This window comes from Scatophagus argus, chromosome 7, assembly GCF_020382885.2.
Source record: "Scatophagus argus isolate fScaArg1 chromosome 7, fScaArg1.pri, whole genome shotgun sequence".
Taxonomy (NCBI): Eukaryota; Metazoa; Chordata; class Actinopteri; family Scatophagidae; genus Scatophagus; species Scatophagus argus.
Genome location: NC_058499.1, coordinates 12,941,649 through 12,962,901, shown reverse-complemented (window position 1 = coordinate 12,962,901; position 21,253 = coordinate 12,941,649). Strand labels below are relative to the sequence as shown.

Below are 21,253 nucleotides of genomic sequence, written 5' to 3'. Positions count from 1 at the left end.
CCGCGCGAGCTGGGCTGGCTCTCCGAAACAGACAGCACACACAAACACAAAGTGACCAGCCTTCTCTTATTAGACAAACAACAACAACAACAACAACAGTTTGAATACTGGTAGTAGGCTGTCACCTCTGTGTGTGCATGTTGTAGGCTTTTGTTGTCAGCAGCTTCCTGACCACTCCTGCTGCACACAGTTACGGCTGTAATGTTGTCTCAGCTAAACAACAATGTTTTTAATGTTTTAGATAACTGTCTCTGAATGCAGGCAATATTTAAAATTGACTGGACAGCTACCTTTTAATAATTCACAGCCTCTATGAAGGGTTTTTAAGTTGTAATTAATGACCACATTGATAGATAATAAATTTGTAGATTGTATAGGCGAATATAAATCACTCACAAGAACTTCAACAGAAAGAACCATCATTTGACCAATAACTATTGCGTTAGTATCAAACAGACACATATAGGCATATAGGCAACATATAGACATTTCTCTGATGTAAGGTCGTCCTATAGGGCACTTTATCATGTTTTCTCCATGGACAGTCGAACAGGGAGACATTCTGTGCACAGCTAAACGGTCTGGAGATCTAAAAGACCTTTTTCACAGAAGCCATTTTGACCTGACATGGCAGGAAAATCATAGATGTAACCGACAACATTAAAACTACTGTGTTCCATTTATTTGGTCCTTCATCCAGACTCACTGCTATAGCTTAATGGGACACTCAATGTTGTTAGTAACTCCTGTTCTTTTCCTAATGCACCTACACACCCATGACCCCCCTCACACATATGTTCTCACTTACTACACCTTGTTAGTTTTGTTGGCACCTGACTTATCATTGAATCATAATTATCAGTGTATTGAGACACGTCAAAGAGGTGAGAGGTCTAATGCAAATGCCTGTGAGAGCATGCAGGGCCTTGAGACCATTTTAAAACACACTGCGTTGTTGCAAAGCAGTACCTGAACTGGGATAGGTATTTTTTCAATTTTTAATTTTTACTTACCTATTTTTGGTAGCAGGAACAAAATTGCACTGCACATTGTCCCGTGTATGATTGTGTATGTGACAAATAAACCTTGTATCTTGTGTTGTTGGACAGACAGTACATTTGATTTAATAGGTATGAAAGGTTGGTTTGATTATGTTTGGAAGTCAGACACTGATGTGAATGTTTTCTCTGTCTTTGTCTTTTTGCCAGGTGTTAGGTGAAATCTGCATCTGAGAGTGTTGATCCGTACGTGTTCCCAGTGTGTGTGTGTGTGTGTAGTGTTGGCAGAACCTAGTCGTGTGTTTGTGCATTTGGCACCACCAAAGCATTGCTATTGCGTGAGATATCTCCAGTAAGCGTGTTTTCCACAAAGATTGTTTGGGTTGGCGCCGATACAGCTCCGTATGTGTAGACTAATCACTCAGCCAGGCGATCAGTGGGCATATCCTGGTATTGTCCTGCTGAGCATGTTTGATGGTGTCAGTCTGCAGGCACAGAGTGTGGACAGAATGATATTCTGCTCTTTTTGACATAACCTGGCGAGGGGAGGGGTCTTTACAGGGAAAGCCAATGACAGCCGGGTGGGAGTATGTTCTTTTACTATAAAATAGAGCTTCCAGGGTGGTTGAATGTCTGTCTGTATGACAAAGTGTTTGACCCTCTTCTCAGTTTAGCCCATGTTCAACACTGTAACATGATGCCTTGACTGTGTGAGGTCCAAAAGTGGAACATTTGGATTGCCTGATTTTGGATGGTGTTTGCCTTTTCTTTGCCACTGTGTGGATTAACCGAGTCTAGAGCCATGGAGGTAGGAATAACTGGAGTTTGGAAAACTGAACAAGGGAATTATTGAAACAGGCTGTGCACAGAGTAATGTGACTCAGACATCTTGCATAGGTAATGGGTATGATAATGTAGAGCATGTTTCTGTATATTTTAGGCGTGCATGAGGAGACATTTGCGAGAAGTTTGGATTCTCCTGCATGTGGCCGGTGAGTTTGACACAAAGCCATTTGGTCTTCACACTCAAAAGTGAAACTGTCCTGTACTCTATTCACATGTAAACTATTTCATATATGATCTCTTCTAGTCCTACTTTTACAGTTAACCGCTTGTTGGATTTGTATTTTGCATGAGTCTAGCTTGCGTGGCAGGTATGACAGGGAGATGCAGTCTGTTCGGACGACACCACATTCACACGTTTGACGGGGTTCTGTATGAGTTTCCTGGAGACTGCAGCTACTTACTGGCTGGAGACTGCAACCATCGCTCCTTCACACTGCTGGGTGAGTCACACTCAGCCGATTCAACAAAAAAAACTGATTTGAATTCTTACAGCGTCTGATGCTCATCCAGTGTAACTCAGTGGCTGCCATGGTTTGGATTCTCATTTGGATGTGTGTATTAAATCAACTGTATATGAGACATTACCATTTTATCCTCACTCTGAAGATTCAAAGATCATCGCTGTCATTTCATTTTGACAGTAAAATGAATGTGTGTTCAACTGCAGGTGATTTTGTCGATGGCAAAAGAACTGGAGTCACTCTGTTTCTGGGCGATGCCTTCGAGCTGCATCTGTCTGTAGATGGACTGCTTTCACAAGGAGACAAAAGGTTGAGTAATTTAAGCTGTCGTGCAAAAACCATCAGCTTTATGTGTCTCATTGCAGGAGAAACAATCACCCCATGGTTTGACTTTAGAGACATGTGTCCCCTTTTTGCAGACGGACTCTGCCCTATGCGTCTCACTCTGTGTTTGTGGGTTCAGAGCTTGGCTATTACAAACTATGGAGTGAGGAGTTTGGTTTCACTGTAACCATTGATAATGCAGCCAACATCGCCTTGAGACTGACCAAACACCACGCCAACCGCACCTGCGGCCTCTGTGGCAACTTTAACACTGTATCGGCTGATGAATATACAGCTCAAGAAGGTACGATCATATGGACAAATTGTTAGAGTCAGAAGTCTGTAACCGTGAGCATTATGTGAATGTCGGAAAGTGAAACAGTGGAGGGTTTGTTAATACTGGAATCAAGGAAATGATTTTGAGTCACCAGCACTCAGCAACAGGAAGTACCAATTCAGAAGGGAAAAGATAACAAGGTTAAAGAAAGCAGGAGAAACAGTCATGGTAGGATGAGATTAAGAAGAAATCTTTCAACTTGTTTTCGTGTGCGTGTTTCTGTGTGTGTGTTTTCAGGATTCCTAACAGAGGATAGTTATGACTTTGCAAATTCATGGGCAGTGAAGGGGGCTGGTCAGTCATGTCAACGTGTGTCAAATCCCAGCCAGTCCTGTAACAGCACAAAAGAGACTTCAGCGGTGAGAGGACAATTTAAACGCACACGTGTTAGGACTTCTGTAAGGGTGTCAGTACATTTCACATGTCGGCAAACAATCTGAAAATGTACAGGAATTTCTCTTCATCATATAAAATCTTGCATCCAGACACACGTTAATACATGGCAGGAACGATTTAAACCATGTGGCATTCAATAGATATTTTTTTTTTACTGCACAAAAAACCTCTGCAAACCTTCAACTGCAGTTCACTTCATTTACTAAGTGAGAATTTTATTGTCTCTAACGGCATACAGTATTTGATTATAGTCTAGTATTTTTTAAAATCTTGATAAAATTTTGAGCTAATAAGTTATAACTTAACTTGAGACTTTCTGATGGTATATGTTAAGTCAAAAATAGTAGTCCAAAATTTGTTTCTGTAATGTTGTCTAATATGTATACTGTTGCTGTGGATGGGCTGATTTGAAAAAATCACCCACTTTTACCACAGGAACGCCCACGTGTGAGAAATCACTAAAAATTACACGTTAGTGTAATGTTTTTTTCGAATCAGTTGTCTCTTATTTACATGAAGTGACAAAACATGACAGCTCGCAACAAGACTGCTAATGTTTTCAGTCAGGAACAACTGGAGCTTTTCATGTTTCATGTTTTTGTTTTGTTTTGTGCTATTTACAAAAAATAAGCAAAAATTAATATCATTATTGACTACGACCTAGAAAATTGTTTTCTTTTGCCTGAAATAATGAAATTCCCCATTATTTAACCACATCACTCACTTGAACTCAATTATTTTGTGTGTGTGTATGTGTAGATTTTATCCAGCTGCAGCGTGTTGCAGACGTCTAGTGTGTTCCTGCAATGTGCCCACCTGGTCTCTCCTGAGGCATTCATGCTGTTGTGTCAGGAAGAGGCCTGCCGCTGCAACCACGGGGATGTGGAAGACTGTTACTGCCCGTTCCTGTTGGAATACGCTCGCACCTGCCATGCTCACGGGATACTTCTTCGTGGCTGGCTGGAGGATAGCAAGTGCTGTAAGCTCGTCAATCTGCGAAAAGCTATTTGCAAGCTATGAAGTTCCGTTTATAATCTAAATGTGTGTGTGTTTGTGTGTTCAGTCCCAAAGTGTCCAATTGGGATGCAGTACAGTGAATGTACCAAGTCCTGCTCCACAACCTGCCACAGTCTCAACATCCAGGAGGTCTGCAAGGAAGAGTGCGTGGATGGCTGCACGTGCCCCGGTAACTTCCGCCTCACAACCCCTGCCTCTTCCTCGCTCTGGCGCTCTGTTACTAGTAGAAGTAACACGGTGTGTGCTTGTTTTTCAGTGGGTAAAGTTCTGGATGGGAATCGCTGTGTGGAGGTATCTCAGTGTTCCTGTGTGCACATGGGGCAGCATTTCCCTCCAGGATCCTCTATCTCTCAGGACTGCAACACCTGGTGAGAGAGCATGCAGAGATGTGTGTAAATACTCAGGAGAATGCAATGCTTCCTCGCTAAATTGTTTCTTTCCTGCAGTGTGTGCCGTCACGGTTCCTGGGAGTGCAGCAATGAAGGTTGCCCTGGTAAGAGAGATGTACAGCAGTAGTCAGTGCACCGACTCACACATACTACCGGTATAATAACGCCCTGAGTTGCTCGTTTCTTGTCTGTGTGTAGGTGAATGCTTGGTGGTGGGCCAGTCTCACTTCAAGACCTTTGACAACAAGTTCTTCACCTTCATTGGTCACTGTCAGTATCTGCTGGCAAAAGACTGCGCAGATAACATGTTTTCTGTCATTATTGAGAATGTACAGGTAATGGCTCTTTGTGTTCATCTCCTGCGCAAATTACACGAGCAGTTTTTCTGTCATTTTCCCGTCACTGCTAGTCATCTCCAGTATTTTGGCTGTCGGTTTTGTGTTTCAGTGTGCAGACGATCAGGTTGCTGTTTGCACACGCTCAGTGACGCTCAGCCTGCCCTCTCTGGAGGACATGACAGTGAAGCTGAAGCATGGAGGTGTTGTCTCTGTCAACAACATGGACATCCAGACCCCAATGCACCACGGTATGTCACTTTGGCAGTAAAGTGAATAAGATTTACATTTTAGAGTCCCTCTCAGCTTACTTATACTTTATATGGTTTTATTCTCATGTTAAGGCTTGAAATATATCACAGAAAATATTGTAAATATTGTACTTCTCACCATACATTTTCCCTTTTTAATCTCTCCGCACCCCCATACACACCAATTTACATACAAAGGAATCAAAGCAATTGTGGAACAATTGTTGAGTAACTGTTGAATTGTAAATAGTACCAAGCCTGAAATAAAACCTCTGTATTTAAATGACATACATACATTATACAGTCACATTCTGAAGAGGACAATGCATTGGCTTCAACCACAAAAAAATAAGTTTCCATCCAGAAGAAGTCCAGTCAACACCAATATGTAAAGAGCAAATCACAATGAATCCATTTAAATATCTTGACCCGATTTCTTTAATAGTATTAATCAATATTGATTGATCATCAGCACAATAATGTCAGATACTGGAAGGACTTCCCTATTACTGAAGTGTCATATTGAATTTTACTAGTCAGTTCCCTGTGTGTGTGTGTGTGTTTACAGGCCGTCTGCACATCCAGAGATCTGTTCAGTCTTCTGTACGTGTAAAGTTTGGAGAGGACCTCCGTTTGGACTGGGATGGACGTGGCCGTGTGCTTTTAAAGGTAGATACCATTTGAATATCTGAAGGTGTATGTTTGGAAATGGTGCACATGTGAAAACATTAGCAAACAGCCGTGCTGAATTCTGTCCACCTCCGCAGCTGGGACCGCGATGGGCAGGGCAGACTTGTGGTCTGTGTGGTAACTACAATGGTAACCAGGGTGATGACTTCTTGTCTGGATCTGGTCTGGTTGAGGCGGGTCCTCAGGCGTTCAGCCAGTCATGGAGGATCAACGGAGACTGTGAATCCACTTACAAACATGAAACTGATCCATGTGCCATTAACCCCAAAAGAGGTATACACACCCATATACATGCAAGCACTACACACAGCACCGCAAAAGGTGCCAAAAAAACAAAAAAACAAAAAACCTACTTTTGTCTTTTAGTGCGTTTTGCAGAAGAGGCATGTTCAGTGATGATGTCTGACGTGTTCAGTCCGTGCCACTTCCTGGTGAACCCGGGTCCGTTCCAGCGTTTCTGTCGCTATGATGTGTGTGCGTGTGAGGACGGTGAGCAGTGCCTCTGCTCTGCTCTGTCTGCCTATTCAGCTGCCTGCGCTGCCAGAGGGGTGCTGCTTAACTGGAGGTCCCCCTCACTCTGCGGTAACTCTTGCGCTGAACTCACCTGATCATTATACACACACACACACGCTAGTAAACATGCAAACATTCTCCTCCATGTTTCAAGCAGGAACCAGAAGGTAAAGGCAAATTCAGTAATGATCTGGGTAATCGGGACGTGGACATCTGTCTTTCTGAATATCATCAAGAACACAACAATCATTCTAAGCAACAAACAAAAATACAGCTTAATTGAGATCTCTAACCTTTTGTTGTGGTTTTGTCAGAGCTGGAGTGCACTGGAGGTCAGGTATACGAGGCCTGTGGGAGCGTTTGTGACCGGACGTGCCGCGCTCTGTCTGGGGCTGAGGCAGGATGCAAGGGTGAGAGAGTGTGTGAGGAGGGCTGTTTTTGTCCTCCTGGAAAGTACCTGAGCGACTCTGGGGAATGTGTGACAGCTGACTTGTGCACCTGCCTGCATGATGGACAGATCTACCAGCCTAGTGATGTCTATGCGGATCACAACAGCATCTGGTTAGTGAGTTAGTGCATGTTCAGAAACTACGCTGAGCCTAATAAGCCAATAGAGGTTGTATTTTATGCGCTTTCACTTTTTGTGCATTTTCCCTGCTTTTGTGTGCAAAGCTACTGTGAGAACGGCTCCATGCGCTGCAGCTCTCCTGAAATGAGTCCTTCACTGTCAGACCTCTTCTATGACGATGACCTGGCACCATCCAGAGGTACAATTTCAACATTTTCCCTGAACTGTGTTAAATATCCTTGTGTTTCATGGCTCTGTCTTTGATTTGCCCACTTAAATATGCTGCCCTGAACAATGGGACTGAATTGTAAAAGTATGTCTCTTGTCGCACAAACATTGCTGTTTGTTTTTGTGTATGCAGAGCGCCGGTCAGTCGAGTGCCCTCCTCCACTCATCCGTACAGACTGTGATGTTGGAGAAAAAGGCCTTGAGTGTGCCAGAACCTGCCAAAATCTGGATCTGCCCTGCGTCAGCCTCGCCTGTATCCCCGGCTGCCTCTGTCCACCTGGCACAGTAGGTGGTGTGTTATCTTTGTGTGTGTGTGTGTGTTTTTGTCTGTGTGTGGAAGATAAAGCACCAAACATCTAAAATAGGTCCAGGCTGATTAATTAATGTATTGATTTCAGGTACGTCACCGCAGAGACTGCATTGCACAGGAACAGTGTCCTTGTTACCATAACAACAGGCCATATGCATCAGGACAGACCATCTCCATGGATTGCAACACCTGGTAAAATAATTGTTTTCATATATGGTTATGAAGGGGAATGTCTGTGCTGTATGTGCTTAACAGGCTGTCTCGTTTACAGCGTGTGTGAGAACAGGAAGTGGCGCTGCACAGAGAAAGTGTGCGATGGCATGTGTCGCACTGTGGGGGAGGGGCATTACATCAGTTTCGATGGTCTTAAATATTCCTTCCCAGGCCTCTGCCAATATGTCCTGGTCCAGGTAAGAGACAGAGAGACCAAAATAGAACTCCAGGGTGAATTGCAAAACAGAAAATGGCATTATGAACCAATCTCATCTCTCTGTCCTCTCCCTGCGTTTGTCTTCTACTTTCATTTATCAACAGGATATGTGTAATGGAGAGGAGGGTTCATTCAGAGTGCTGGTGGAGAATGAGGCCTGTGGTATTGTGGGACATCGCTGTGCAAAAGTTATCACAATCTTCTACCAGGGAGCATTGATAGTAATGCAAGATGGAGAGGTAACACACTCGCAGATAAACACATACTAGCTCACGTACACACATGTAGTTAGATTTGCTGCTCAGTGTGTCATGCACACAGTGACCAATGAATATGGATTGTCATACCATTAGAGTGGTGAAAAACAGCGTGACACCTTTAGCATAACATTTGGATATAAACTAAACTTTTCTGACTTGACCCCTGAGTATCTCTTATGCATTACTTGTGGTTGCCATCTTTCTCTCTCACAGGTGAAGATGAAGAGGCCGGTGTTGCAGGGCTCACAGGTGGAGATTGTGCGATCTGGTCAGTTTTACACCCTGCTGCTGGGAAAAGACATCTCTCTCAGCTGGGACAAAGGAACACGTCTCCTGGTTCACATCTCAGCCACATACAGGGTATTAATGTATCACTGTATTTGACAGATTATTTCTTGTTAATTATTTTATGTTTAACATCTCTATTGTGTATTGTGTGCAGGGCCGGGTGTGCGGTCTGTGTGGTAACTTCGATGGGAATGTCAACAACGACTTAATGAGCAGCAACAACCAGCTGGAGGTAGACTCCTCACACTTTGGAAACTCGTGGAAGGTCATTCCCAGCTGTGCTGATGTAACACAGGTAAAGTCTGGTCTTAGATTAAAAAACTGCTGAACAACATTTTTCTTTCTAGATTTGTTTCTCATCCATAAGACGTCTCCATCACCAATGGAGGATGAACTTAGTTTCATTTGTGCTTCTCACTTGTATTAAATGTTATGAAAATTTGAAAAACACCATCCTGTGAGTGTTCGTGTGTTTGTAGATACCTGCGCCTTGCAGCGACAATATTGTCAAGCTGGTAACAGTGGAGCAGTCTTGTCGTGTGATCACTGGTCCTCTCTTTAGAGAATGCAACAGCCAGGTGAGAGTCACAACGGACACGCTGCATATCCCCTGACACCACATGCATTGTTATGGTCATGCACTCGGTCCCCTCTTTACCTGGTCCTGTGTGGCTCTAGGTGGATGCAGAGCCATATGTAGAGATGTGTGTGGAGGCAGCATGCTCTTGTCCATCAGTGGGCGACTGTGCGTGTTTCTGTGACGTCATCGCCGCCTATGCTCAGGCCTGTTCGGAGAGGGGTGTATCTGTTAGCTGGAGATCCAATGACCTTTGCCGTGAGTGTGAAGAATTTCTCCACTCAAACATTAATCATTGTTGTTTTTATCATGTTATTTTCTGACTGAAATATTTTTTGTTTCTCACATTTGGAAAACACGTAACGATTCTCTGACCAAGCTAAACCAGCGTTCTCGAAGGTGAACAGAAAAATAATAATAATAATTAATAATAATTATTAAAGATTTATGTGTCAACCTAATTTGCTGTTCTAAAAATGTACTCTTACCTGCTCTGTTCTTGGTAGAGGTGAGAAACCTTGCGCACCTCTAAATACTTGATCATGCAGGTCTTGTTTTTATTTGTCCTGAAGAGTGAGAGATCTGTGTAGTTCAGATGCAGAAGCCAAATTTTATCACACCATTAACAGAACAGCATCATTTAACTTTTGATGCCTTAGCCATGAGCTGCGAGGAGTTGAACCCCAAGGTCCAAGGTATAGGGGAGGAGTTGTGCCAGTGGCGGTACAATACCTGTGGGCCCGCCTGTCCGATCACCTGCCAGCACCCAGAGCCCCTCCACTGTTCGCTCACATGTGTGGAAGGTTGCCACGCCTACTGCCCTCCAGGTGCCAAAAATAATTGCAGAACATAAAACACTACCTTCGTACAGATACAGTTGGATACATTCTTTTGCAGATGTGTCATCAGTATTGATGAGTTTAAATTGAGCCTTGTTTTTCTTAGGCCAACTATTGGATGAGGTAGCCATGCGTTGTGTAGATCCGTCTCAGTGTCAGGTGTGTATCCATGAGGGTCAGAGAATCTCCCACGGCACCAAAGTCATCCTTAACCACAATGATCCTGACCACTGCAAGATATGGTAATGCTTCTTCACAAACTGGGTACTTTGAATTTGCAATTAATGCTTGCAGTGTGATTTCTTTTTGCACAATTTAAAATTGTTCTGTTTTACTCCTCTGAAGTCACTGTGACAACAACACCTTGAGCTGTGAAGTTTGTGCCTCCCTCACCATGTTCACCACTCCCACACCAACACCTGCTTATGACGCCTTCACCACTTTGCCCTTCTCCACTTTGATGCCCGAGGGCACGTGTGACCGTGCCATGGATCTGGCATTCCTGTTGGATGGTTCAGAAGCCCTGAGCGAAGAAGAATTTAAGGCAACTAAAGAGTTTATACTGGGAGTAGTCGAACGATTCCGCATGGGTTCAGCTCACACTCGAGCCACAGTCCTGCTTTACCACTCTGGAGTCAAAACATATGACCTACAGGTAGATAAACCTGTTTGCACATGTGTGACACAGCAAAATGTATGTTCTTGCACAAATATGTATTGCAGTATTCTGTGGAATAATACTTGATCAAACTCAGGTAAATAATAATAAGGTGCTTCACTTCACTGAGAGAAACTAAATGTCACAGTAAATGTCTTCAACTGTTTACTCAACTTCCCTCTCATTTATGCATGTAGGTTCAGAAATGGCTGTTCAAGAAGACTGTGCGTGAGCTGCATTACACAGGAGGAGATGCAGCCTTCTTGGATGAAGCTGTCAAGTATCTAGCTATCAATATCTATGACAAGAACAAGCGTGAGCACGCTGGCCGTGTTGCCATCATCTTGACTGCTAGTGCCAACCCTCGCCCTGTCCGTGCCATCACCAAGATGCTCCGCAAGAAAGCCATCACTACTCTGACAGTGGCCTTAGGTCCCGGAGTAAACATGGCGCAGATTAACGAAATCACCAAGACCAACCCAGAAAACAGGGCCTATGTGCTTAGCAGCACAGGTGAGCTGCCTGATCAACTGTTAGAGCTGACAGATTACCTGTGTACCTTGGGAATGGAGCCAGAGGTGCCGAAACCTCCAACATCAAAGTCAACTCCTGGTAAAGCTCGCCAGAGCACAACCACCACAACCTCGGCTCCTCGTTTGGAGCCCAACCACACTCAACATGTTCCCAACAGCCCCACGTCCACCTCTCCCACTGGCCTGTCCCCCATCACCACATCATCATCTTCCATCTCTCCTGCCAAAGATGTAACATTCATCCTGGAAGGTTCTGATTCAGTCGGTGAGGTAAACTTTAACAAGTCCCTCCTCTTCCTGGAGGAGGTTATCTCACAGCTGGCAGAGGAGAAGGAGCTCATTCGTGTCACCGTGATCCAGTACTCCGTAACGGTCACTGTGGAGATCAGTCGGTGGGAGCTGCGGTGGCAAAGGTCCCAACTGCTACAACGACTGAGGGAGATTCGCTGGAAGGGTGGCAGCAAGACGAATACAGGCGCAGCTGTCACTACGATTCAAGAAATGTCTACAATCCGGCCTTCCCTCGGCCCCACTCCTGCTCAGCTGGTCTTTCTCGTGACAGAAAACCCACCTACTGACACAGTGACACGCCCACCATCTACAAGCACCCACACGCATGTGTATCCCATTGGTGTTGGACCAAAAGTACATGAGACTGACTTGCTACCATTCAGCTCCCCTCAACGCCCAATTCTGGTCGATGACTACAACCGTCTGACGACCCTGGTCCACCGTGTAGTCAACATCACCCGCACCACAGTCAGGCCCCGCTCTCCCACACTCCCACCCCTGGTAGTCCCAACACTCTCCAGCTTGCCACCCTCAGGTATAAATTATGCACTCATTTCAGTCATTTGGTCCACGAGGAGTGGTTCACCTGCGTAATTTCTGTACTTGTCCTTGCACAGTGCCATGTAAGAAGCCTGTGGATGTGCTGTTCCTGTTGAGGGCTGGAGATCAGATTGAGGACATGAAGACATTTGTCAAAGCTTTCATCAATAATGCTGACATAGGTAGGTGTGAGCAGATCCCTAAATGCACTTCATAATGTGAACAGATGTGTTGCTATTTCAAAATCTTGAGCACATTTTGCTTTACTACTGATACTTATCTGGAGCTGTAATTTGCACCACTAGATGGCTATTATTTCCCTAGTCAGAATTATAAAAGTATTGAAAGAACGTTGGTCACAAACTATGAGTACGCCTTAAGGCAGGGGTATCAAGCTCACTTTAGTCCTAGGCCACATCAGCATTTCAGTGACCCTCAAAGAGCTGGATGTGAATGTGAGACTATATAGGTGCATCTATTAGTTATCACATTACAGAATTGCCTCTGCATTCTACTACTATTGGTTTTGATAATAACTTAACAATTAATATTGAGCAAAAGTCAAAAATCAATGCCAATTAGACATAGGCAAATGTAGAACTTTTCTCATACCTTCAGCATACACTGCTTCAGAAAATGCACCTTCACCTTCAAGCTTAATTTAACTGTTGCATCATTTTCTGATGTAACTTTGGCATATTCTGTTGAGAACACAGGCTGCCTTCTAATTCTTCAACTTTTTGACGCTTTTCTTGATGAATAACATCCTGTGGTCCTGCCACTGCCTCATTACAAAGAAGACAGAAGGGCTTGTCTCCATTAAGAACATTCACTTCCCCATCTTTCATTAAATTCCCTTCTCTCTACATTAACTTTTGTTTTCTTGCATATTTTGTTAGACTGCTACTCTTGACGTAACTGGCTAAAACCACTCAGCTAGAGTGGCTAGAGTGCCACATCCAGAAACGTGAGAGATAGTATCTAGGATATACTGACGTCTATGAGATGAAAGCCTTCAGTGCACAGATAACAAAATCGAGACACACTGTGGATCATGTAGTTTATGAACACCATACTTCTGTCAGACAGGTTAGAATTTATTGTGAAGATAAATTCTTCGAAGGCTCTTGACGAGCCACATAAAATGAAGTACCAGGAAGGATTTGACCTGCGGGCCTTAAATTTGACAAATGTACGTTAAAAGATAATTACGTTGTTCAGTCACGCAGTGTTTTTTCATTTATCCAGACAGCGAGAAACCGGTGAAAGACACAGCATACAGGAGGATTATTTTTTAGCATTTTTACAATACTGTAACTTGCCACTAAGGTGCAATTGTACTTCTAATGCTTATTCAAGCAACCTGATAGTGGGTCTTCCCCCTTGTTTATTGGTGCAGGGCTGAATGGCACTCAGGTGAGTGTGGTTCAGTATGGAGACACCAACACAGCAGAGCTCACCTGGAAGCATGAACAGAGCAAATCCCGCCTCCTGGACATCGTGGAGGGCATACCACGTAGGACCACGGCTGGCCCCGCACTAGGTAATGGATTCATCACCTAATGTGTGCGCACACACACTTTAAAGTAGACACACACACACTCACTGCTCTGTCTGCCTGCAGGGTCTGCTCTGCGGTTTGCTGTGCAGACGGCCATCTCGCCGACCAGTGGTGGGAGAGTCGGTGTGGCCAAGGCTGTGGTGATGCTGGTGACTGACAAATCAGCTGATGATGTCAGAGAAGCAGCAAGGGAGGCGCTGGCTGCAGGTATTTAATTCATTAATGACATGATTAACACTGGATGTGTCAGTTCTAAATTCCGTTTTTATGTTTCCTTCCTCCTATGTCTTAGATCTAGATTCACTGATAAGAGTTTTTTCCTTCAGGTGTGTCAGTGTTCCCCATTGGGGTGGGACCGGGCTATGACAAGAGTGAGCTTAGCATGCTCGGCCACCAAGGCAACCAAGACAACACTCTGCACTTGAAGAGCATGGATCAGTTACTGATGTTGCTGACTCTGGACCATGGTTACACAGAGAGAATATGCAGAGGTACTTATGCACACACACACACACACACACACACACACACACACACACAATAATTCAACAAAATAAATTTTTGCTTTGGTTCTCAGCTGGTCCACCAGGAGTGTGTGTTGATGATAATGGAAACGAGAGAAAGGTGAGTATTACAGTACAGCAGTTGCTCACAGCAGAGAAGCGACACCCTTTTATAGCATTACTTGTGCTGAATTGCATGTCTCTTCATGTGAATGTGTTTCAGCCTGGTGAGTCATGGCTGCTGGAGGATGGCTGCCACTCTCTCCTGTGCCACCCCAGCGGGGCAGTGACCGTACAGAACCACAAAGTCAGCTGTGACAGACTGGAGCCGCCAGCCTGCAGGAACAACATGCCACCTGTCAGAGTTGAGGAGACCTGTGGCTGCCACTGGGAATGCCCTTGTAAGTACATCAGAAAGATCAAATAGGCTGTGAAATTTCTAGCAGCACATTTAACTGCTGTCTATATTAAGTGCAGATTATTCCCCACGTGGGATTTTAACGATGAATAGTTTCTATTCCAGTGTATTTATATCAACTGTGAACAGATCTCCCGTTTTTTGATTCCTGTGTGAATGCTCTCTTCTTCCTGCTTGGTGTGTGTTGACAGGCATGTGTATGGGCAGCTCCACCAATCACGTGGTGAGGTTTGACGGCTTGGCGCTTAAGCTGGATGGCGAAGGTTTGTGCACCTACACGCTTCTCACTGTCAGCAGAGGTATCAGTGAGGGGTCAGAGATCAAACTTCATAGCGGACCTTGTGAGGATTCAGCGAATTACAACCACGTCTGCATGAAAACCATGGAGGTGATCCACGGGCGGCATAAATTACTGTTGAAGGACGACATGACGGTAAAGTCTGTGTGTTGCTGATAAGCATACCTGCTCTGACACTGAAGGCCTGTTTACTAATTTAATGTGTGTTTGAGCAGGCAGTGATTGATCAGGAAGAACTTTCACTGCCGTGGAGGTACGCCGGCCTGGAGCTGGTGCGCTATGGAGGAGTGATGCTGCAGCTTAAATCAGATCATGGCTATGTTCTGACCTTCACACCGCAAAGCAATGAGTTTACCATCACACTGACCAGCTCAACCACCACAGGCCACACTGCTGGACTCTGCGGTAACATAAATACAGGCCCATTTATTCAAAACATGCCTGTTCATCTCTATTTATTTGCTTTGACTGCAACTGTAACATTTTCCTCTTACTTCTGTTCTTTCTCTGTATCTTTCTTCCAGGTGCCTGTGGAGAAGAGAAATTTAATGTCCTTACTTTGCGTAATGGCAATTTCACTACCGATCAGCCAGCCTTTGTCTCAGACTGGACTGTGGCCGTAGAAGGTGGAGTGTGTGTGCCAAAGCGAAGGACAGTGTGCACTTCTGGAGCGCCGATGGGGTGTCAGGCCCTACGTTCAGAGGTGTTCCAACCATGCCACGTTCACATTCCTGTTCAGGTGTTCCTTGCCAAGTGTGAGGAGCAGGCATGCGAGGAGTCAGATGTGTGTGAGCTCATTTCCGCCTATGCACGCCTATGCAGACAGAGGGGTGTGTGCGTGGACTGGAGGAGCCCCCACCTCTGTCGTAAGTCTGTTTTTTATGTGCGGCAGAGACATTTTAACACCCAGTCTGAGCCTAAACCTAAACTTTAGCCTGGTCTCTGTGTTACAGCGATACAGTGTCCCAGTTCCATGGAGTATGATGCGTGTCGGACAGGGTGCGTAGAGGACTGTGACAGCATACAGACGTTGCCAGGCGACTGGTCGGTTGTCAGGGGTAACAAGTCATCCTGTATGGACACACCCACTGAGGGCTGTTTCTGTACTGGAGGGACGGTTTTGAATCACGGACAGTGTACGTCACCAGAAGCATGCCGGCAGTGTGTTGACCATCAGGGGCGCACATATGCGGTGAGACAAATGAGAAGATGAGAAAAATAGTGTTAAAATTTGTAAGAGAATGATGCAAAATATAAACCAACTTCTCAATCATGGAGACACATACCTATGGAATTAAGTGTGGCAACTATTGAAGTGTTCACCTCTAAAGTGTGCCATGAGCGCCCTCTAGTGATTATTTCTAAATGCTGTCAATGCTGCCCTAAAAATGAACATGATTTGACCTGTTTGTACAGTACATGCAGAGCTGGGTACCAGATGAGAACCCCTGTTTGATTTGCATGTGCTTGGACCAACAACACATCAACTGCACCTCCCGGCCCTGCAATGACGTCAAAGGCAGGCTCCCATCCTGTTAATGCTGTTTGCTTTTTTTGTGAATTTGTAAAAAACTTACCAGTATTACCAGTGTTGCAGTGTGGATGTACATGTAACACTTTGATAATGTACCTTCTGTCTGTGTGTGTAGCTCCAGTGTGTGGACCCTGTGAGATCCTAAGGGAGAAGAGAGAGTCTAAGTGCTGCCCAGAGTATGAGTGTGGTATGACGCATCATTACTATGGTGTTTCTATTTCCAGACCCAGTATTACAGTAGCCTCATCAACAGACCTGTCAGTGCTCAATATTAGCAGTTTCCATGTGAGCTGCAACAGACTGTCTCACTCTGTGACTTCTCAGTGTGTGATCTGGTGAGTTGTGACCTGCCCGAGGTGCCCCGCTGCGAGGATGGTCAGACTGTGGTTCTGAAAAACCCAGGGGAATGTCAGCCTGTGCACGAGTGCGGTATGACGTTTACACATACTCTCTCTGCTCTGCTTTACACACACACACTCTCTGGAATATACACACACACACATGCTCACACAAAACAGATCATCCATGTGATCTCTTTTACATTTTTCCCTTCACCTCTTTGACCCCTCAGTCTGCAAAAAGGAAGAGTGTCCCCTTCAAGCTCCCCCTGACTGTCCCGTACATCGCCAACTCTCAGTGAAAAAGACCAAATGCTGTGACGTCTTTGAGTGTGTGTGCAATTGCCAGAACTCCACCCACACCTGCCCTGCTGGATTCATCACGTCCTCCTCTACCAACGACTGTGGCTGCACGGAAACCAGCTGCCTGCCAGACAAGGTGAGCGTGTGTTTGGATGTAGCAGTTTCTATTTTTTGCACTGTAACTGTTTAAACTTTCCTGTTTTATCACTGTGTGTCTTTTCAGGTGTGTGTGGTTGATGGCGTGGTTCACCCACTGGGGGGTGAATGGGAGGAAGGGTGCAAGAAGTGCACTTGCACGCAGCTACAGGACAAAGACAAATTGCTGCACATTGCTCAGTGCACGCCGCCTGTGTGTGATCGAAACTGCCCTCTGGTGAGACACACAAACACATGCACACCAAATATAATTTATGCATTATGTTTCTCTAACTACTAATTGTTATATATTTATTATATATTTCAGGGCTCCACATACAGCCCATCAAACGGAGAGTGCTGTGGGAAGTGCACACCAACCAGCTGTGTGGAGTCAGAGGGACAGATGCGAGGGGACACACTGATTGGGGGGAAACTCAGACGTGTATGTGTGTAGAGAAATTATAAATAACTAAATAATAGTGGCAACCAATTCTTAGTGTCCAACATGGCAAACCCCACAGATTTAGTACAAGTTATTAAAAAAAAAATAACTTATCTCTCACAACAGCAGAACTGCAGATAGAATTTCATTTACAGCTTAATGTCTTTTATTAAATAACAATCGATCTGCTGTGGCAATGTCTGTCTGGCTCTAAGTCCAGGAAAGAGACAAATACTGTTGATGCGCAGTTTCTCTTCTGTCATATTTGATTTTAATTTCTGTTCACAGGTGGGAGAGGTATGGCAGTCTCCACGTGAGAAATGCGTGCTGCAACAGTGTGTGAAAGTGAAAAATGAGGTGTTCATCTCTGCCACAAACATCAGCTGTTCCGCTATGGACACTCCGTCCTGCCCGCTGGGAACCGAGTTACGCTGCGACACACAGGACTGCTGCCCCCGCTGCCAATGCGGTAAACACACATGCACACGGTTTAGTTATTTAATATACACACAATGTCTATGCCAAGTTGCAGTTGTAGCGTCCGTCCAGCAGGTGACACTCTCATACTGATGTCATCCCAGTGCCAGTTATGATGACCCGGTCTCAATGAGCCCAGGGTTCGGTAAACTGTTTAAAAACTGTTTAAACTGTTTTGTGCTTTCCTCCCTGTAGCTCCCATGGATGCCTGTGTCCTCAACCACACTGTGATAGGAGTAAGTCATGCAGAAAAGAAGCGCTCTTCTTTTGTCTGAAAACATTTTGCCAGTGCTCCATCTTGATCTGTGTGTGTTCGTACAGGCGGGGGAGAGGCTGATGGTGGATGTGTGTACACACTGTGAGTGTATGGTGGAGGCTGGTGCTGTGAAAAAATACAGACTGTCCTGCAGGAAAACCAGGTGTCCCTCTTGCCCCATGGTAGGCATCATTATTTTTTATTATTACCATTGTCATTTATCACCATCATGATCCTGATTAACCATTACATTCAGTTATCATGAACCACATTCCCTCTCTGTTCATCACTAACTTGCGACCAGATCGTTTTCTGTCGGTCACTGAATTCACAGAGGTAAATAGTGAATTACTGCAAGATTTATGTAATTATTTGTATATACAGTAACGTCCTCCCGATGTCTTCCTTTATGAACTAACGTGCAGCGCTAACCACTATGTTTTCAGGGATACACTCTGCAGAAGGAGGAAGATGCTTGCTGTGGTCGATGTGTTCCAACTGCCTGCTTTATGCAAAGGCCAGATGGAAAACTGATCAATGTGCAGGTAGGCGCTTTGCAGAACAAAATGATGTCTTATACTCATGAACCCTTTCACACACACAGAAAGCACACATTCTGTAGTAGTGATGTGCAGATCAGCCAAATCTGTGTGCATAATCGCCCACAAATTATACAAATTATTTCCTCTGATTGACATTGACGTTTAACTCCAGCCATACCAGTCCCTTCAGACTATATTGCCTATTGAATTATGCTGAGTAGTGTGAGCTCTCAGGGTGATTTCTTTATTGTGTGTTGTATGAGTGATTTTAATAACTTTAGATGTTTCCATGTAACTCAGTAAACTTGACAAACTTTAAGCTTTTAGTAATTTTTTCAGATATGGCGCTCATTATTTATCAGGAGGACAACTGCTGTAGTTCACTCCAAACACTTTCACTGTATGAACCTGGAGTGTCTAGTGTGAGCTTTTGGATGAGTAGAAGAACGCAGAACGTAATTAACATGACATCTCGAACGACTCTGTCAGCAGGTCCAGAATTTGAAATAATCAATAAAGTTATGATGCTTTCTGATGCCTTGTGCGTAAATGTGCACATTGTCGCTCACTTTTTGTGTGGGGAGACAAAAAAAGCGTTTAGAATATCTCCACTTTTATAGAATATAATTAAATTTTCTTCATTAATGATGTATTATTTCACCTACCTGCAAGCAATCATAATTATAATTATAAATAATAATTATCGTTGTTGGCTGGTTTTAGCAACATACTGTCTTATGCAATGCCATACTATACTAAATTAAGCTAAACTAAACTTTGCTTACCTGCACTATACTATACACCATATATTTACACCATACTGTATTAAACTATATATAAAGTATGTTACTAATCAATGCTAAACTATACTGTAATAAACCCTACTTTACTATACTATACTACATACCAGACTATTCTAAAGTATGTTATACTATTCTAGTATGCTGTTTATTACACTATGGTATTCTTTAGTCTATCACACAATATTAGTGCAGCTGGCAAAAGTTTGACCATATTAGAAGTGTAATATTTTGTATTAATTTGTTTACTTTAGTGTATATTAAAATGGAGACAACAGTTTTTCAACAGCAGGGATGGACATAAATACTGTATGTACATGTGCTCCTCTCTCCCTCCAGGTGAACACCACTAGTGAGGATGGTTGCAACCTGTATACCTGCAGTCTAAACAGTAAAGGAGATCTTGTCCTGCAGACCAAAATCACCACCTGCCCTCCTTTTAACCGCCAAGCTTGCCTGGACCAGGGGGTGCGACCGCTGTGCAAACTGCCCTCCAACTGTTTCACAATATTCCCACACTTTCACCTCTGTATCTGACATGCCTTTGTAATAAATCTTTCTCTCCTCTTTTGTTTTCAGGGGAAAGTCACCCAGATTGGAACAACCTGCTGTGAAATGTGTAAGTAAAGCTGTGTAAAGACTGGGATGCTATTTTTACAAACTCTGGAAGCTCTGATTTTAATAAGAAGGTGTGCATGTGTGAAGGTACGGAGCCAGAATGTCGAAGGACAGCGGGAACACTTAACTACATCAAAGTGGATGACTGCCAATCAGAACAACAGATAGAGCTACACTACTGTGAGGTAAGAGCACACACACACACACACACACACACACACATGCACACACACTCACACATTTAAGAATGATTAATGCTCTTTCCACCCCAGGATTAACCTACAAAGTTCAATGAAATCAAAACACTGTCCCTCACTGTCCCAACCTTTCTCTCTCTCCCTGGGGTGCTGTCCATCTGTCCTTCTGTCTGTCAGGGCAAATGCCGCAGTAAGTCCATGTACTCCCTGGAGAGGGCTGCCGTGGAGCAGGAGTGTGTGTGTTGTTCTGCTGTGGCGACAGAGCCTCTCAACGTTCCCGTCCTGTGTGCCAACGGCACGCGAAGCCACCACACCGTCCTGTCTGTCACTGCGTGCGACTGTCTGTCCAAACACTGCACTTAAAGAAAAACAGGAAGAGAGAGAGAGAGAGAGAGTTTATAAATACAGATTGTATGTATGTATCCATGCAAAACATACACATATAAAACAGCATAAATGGCTCCATTTAAAGGCATTTACATTTAACATAACAACAAAAATAACAATAAAACACATCTGTCCATTTCTATAAGCACTACTTTTCTGTCTGTGTTTTATTTTAATCTGAATATTTCTACATAAATGTGTAAATTGTTAAAAAATGAAAACAAGTTTCTGATTTTTGTTTCATCAGGTTATATTTATGAATTTTAAAGAAAATTTTGATCAATGTTGGATCAAAAAAGGTAAAGTTTGTACTTTTTACTGCACAAGATGTATTTGACAGTTTAACAGTAATTACTTTACAG

The 21,253-nt window shown here is 44.0% G+C and overlaps 1 protein-coding gene across 1 annotated transcript; it reads left to right on the top strand.

Annotated features, from left to right (window-relative positions):
* Positions 1-1,622: 1,622 nt before the first annotated feature.
* On the top strand, positions 1,623-21,127 carry vwf (von Willebrand factor). The gene is made up of 53 exons (XM_046394284.1): positions 1,623-1,806; positions 1,939-1,990; positions 2,141-2,284; positions 2,512-2,614; positions 2,725-2,933; positions 3,204-3,325; positions 4,122-4,341; positions 4,426-4,548; positions 4,636-4,747; positions 4,826-4,872; positions 4,967-5,103; positions 5,216-5,354; positions 5,923-6,023; positions 6,122-6,317; positions 6,411-6,626; positions 6,872-7,118; positions 7,230-7,324; positions 7,487-7,638; positions 7,752-7,855; positions 7,935-8,073; positions 8,198-8,332; positions 8,567-8,713; positions 8,796-8,936; positions 9,121-9,219; positions 9,320-9,476; positions 9,878-10,045; positions 10,164-10,299; positions 10,403-10,712; positions 10,913-12,074; positions 12,157-12,261; positions 13,479-13,622; positions 13,704-13,847; positions 13,967-14,131; positions 14,218-14,264; positions 14,367-14,544; positions 14,753-14,994; positions 15,075-15,264; positions 15,384-15,725; positions 15,813-16,051; positions 16,276-16,378; positions 16,509-16,580; positions 16,718-16,822; positions 16,965-17,170; positions 17,258-17,407; positions 17,498-17,614; positions 17,903-18,083; positions 18,287-18,327; positions 18,413-18,529; positions 18,794-18,892; positions 20,029-20,157; positions 20,269-20,308; positions 20,395-20,492; positions 20,682-21,127. The coding sequence occupies exons 1-53, from the start codon at positions 1,750-1,752 to the stop codon at positions 20,865-20,867; spliced, it is 8,610 nt and encodes a 2,869-aa protein (XP_046250240.1). The 5' UTR covers positions 1,623-1,749; the 3' UTR covers positions 20,868-21,127.
* The last annotated feature ends 126 nt before the right edge of the window (positions 21,128-21,253 follow it).

What these genes read in the sequence shown, in the direction of transcription:
- vwf (XM_046394284.1), top strand. Translation starts at nt 1,750, where the DNA reads ATGGTGTTTGCCTTTTCTTTGCCACTGTGTGGATTAACCGAGTCTAGA. An exon ending in GAGGAGCCCCCACCTCTGTC is followed by an intron (nt 15,726 to 15,812) that starts GTAAGTCTGTTT and finishes TCTGTGTTACAG; the next exon opens with CGATACAGTGTCCCAGTTCC. An exon ending in GGTGTCCCTCTTGCCCCATG is followed by an intron (nt 18,530 to 18,793) that starts GTAGGCATCATT and finishes CTATGTTTTCAG; the next exon opens with GGATACACTCTGCAGAAGGA.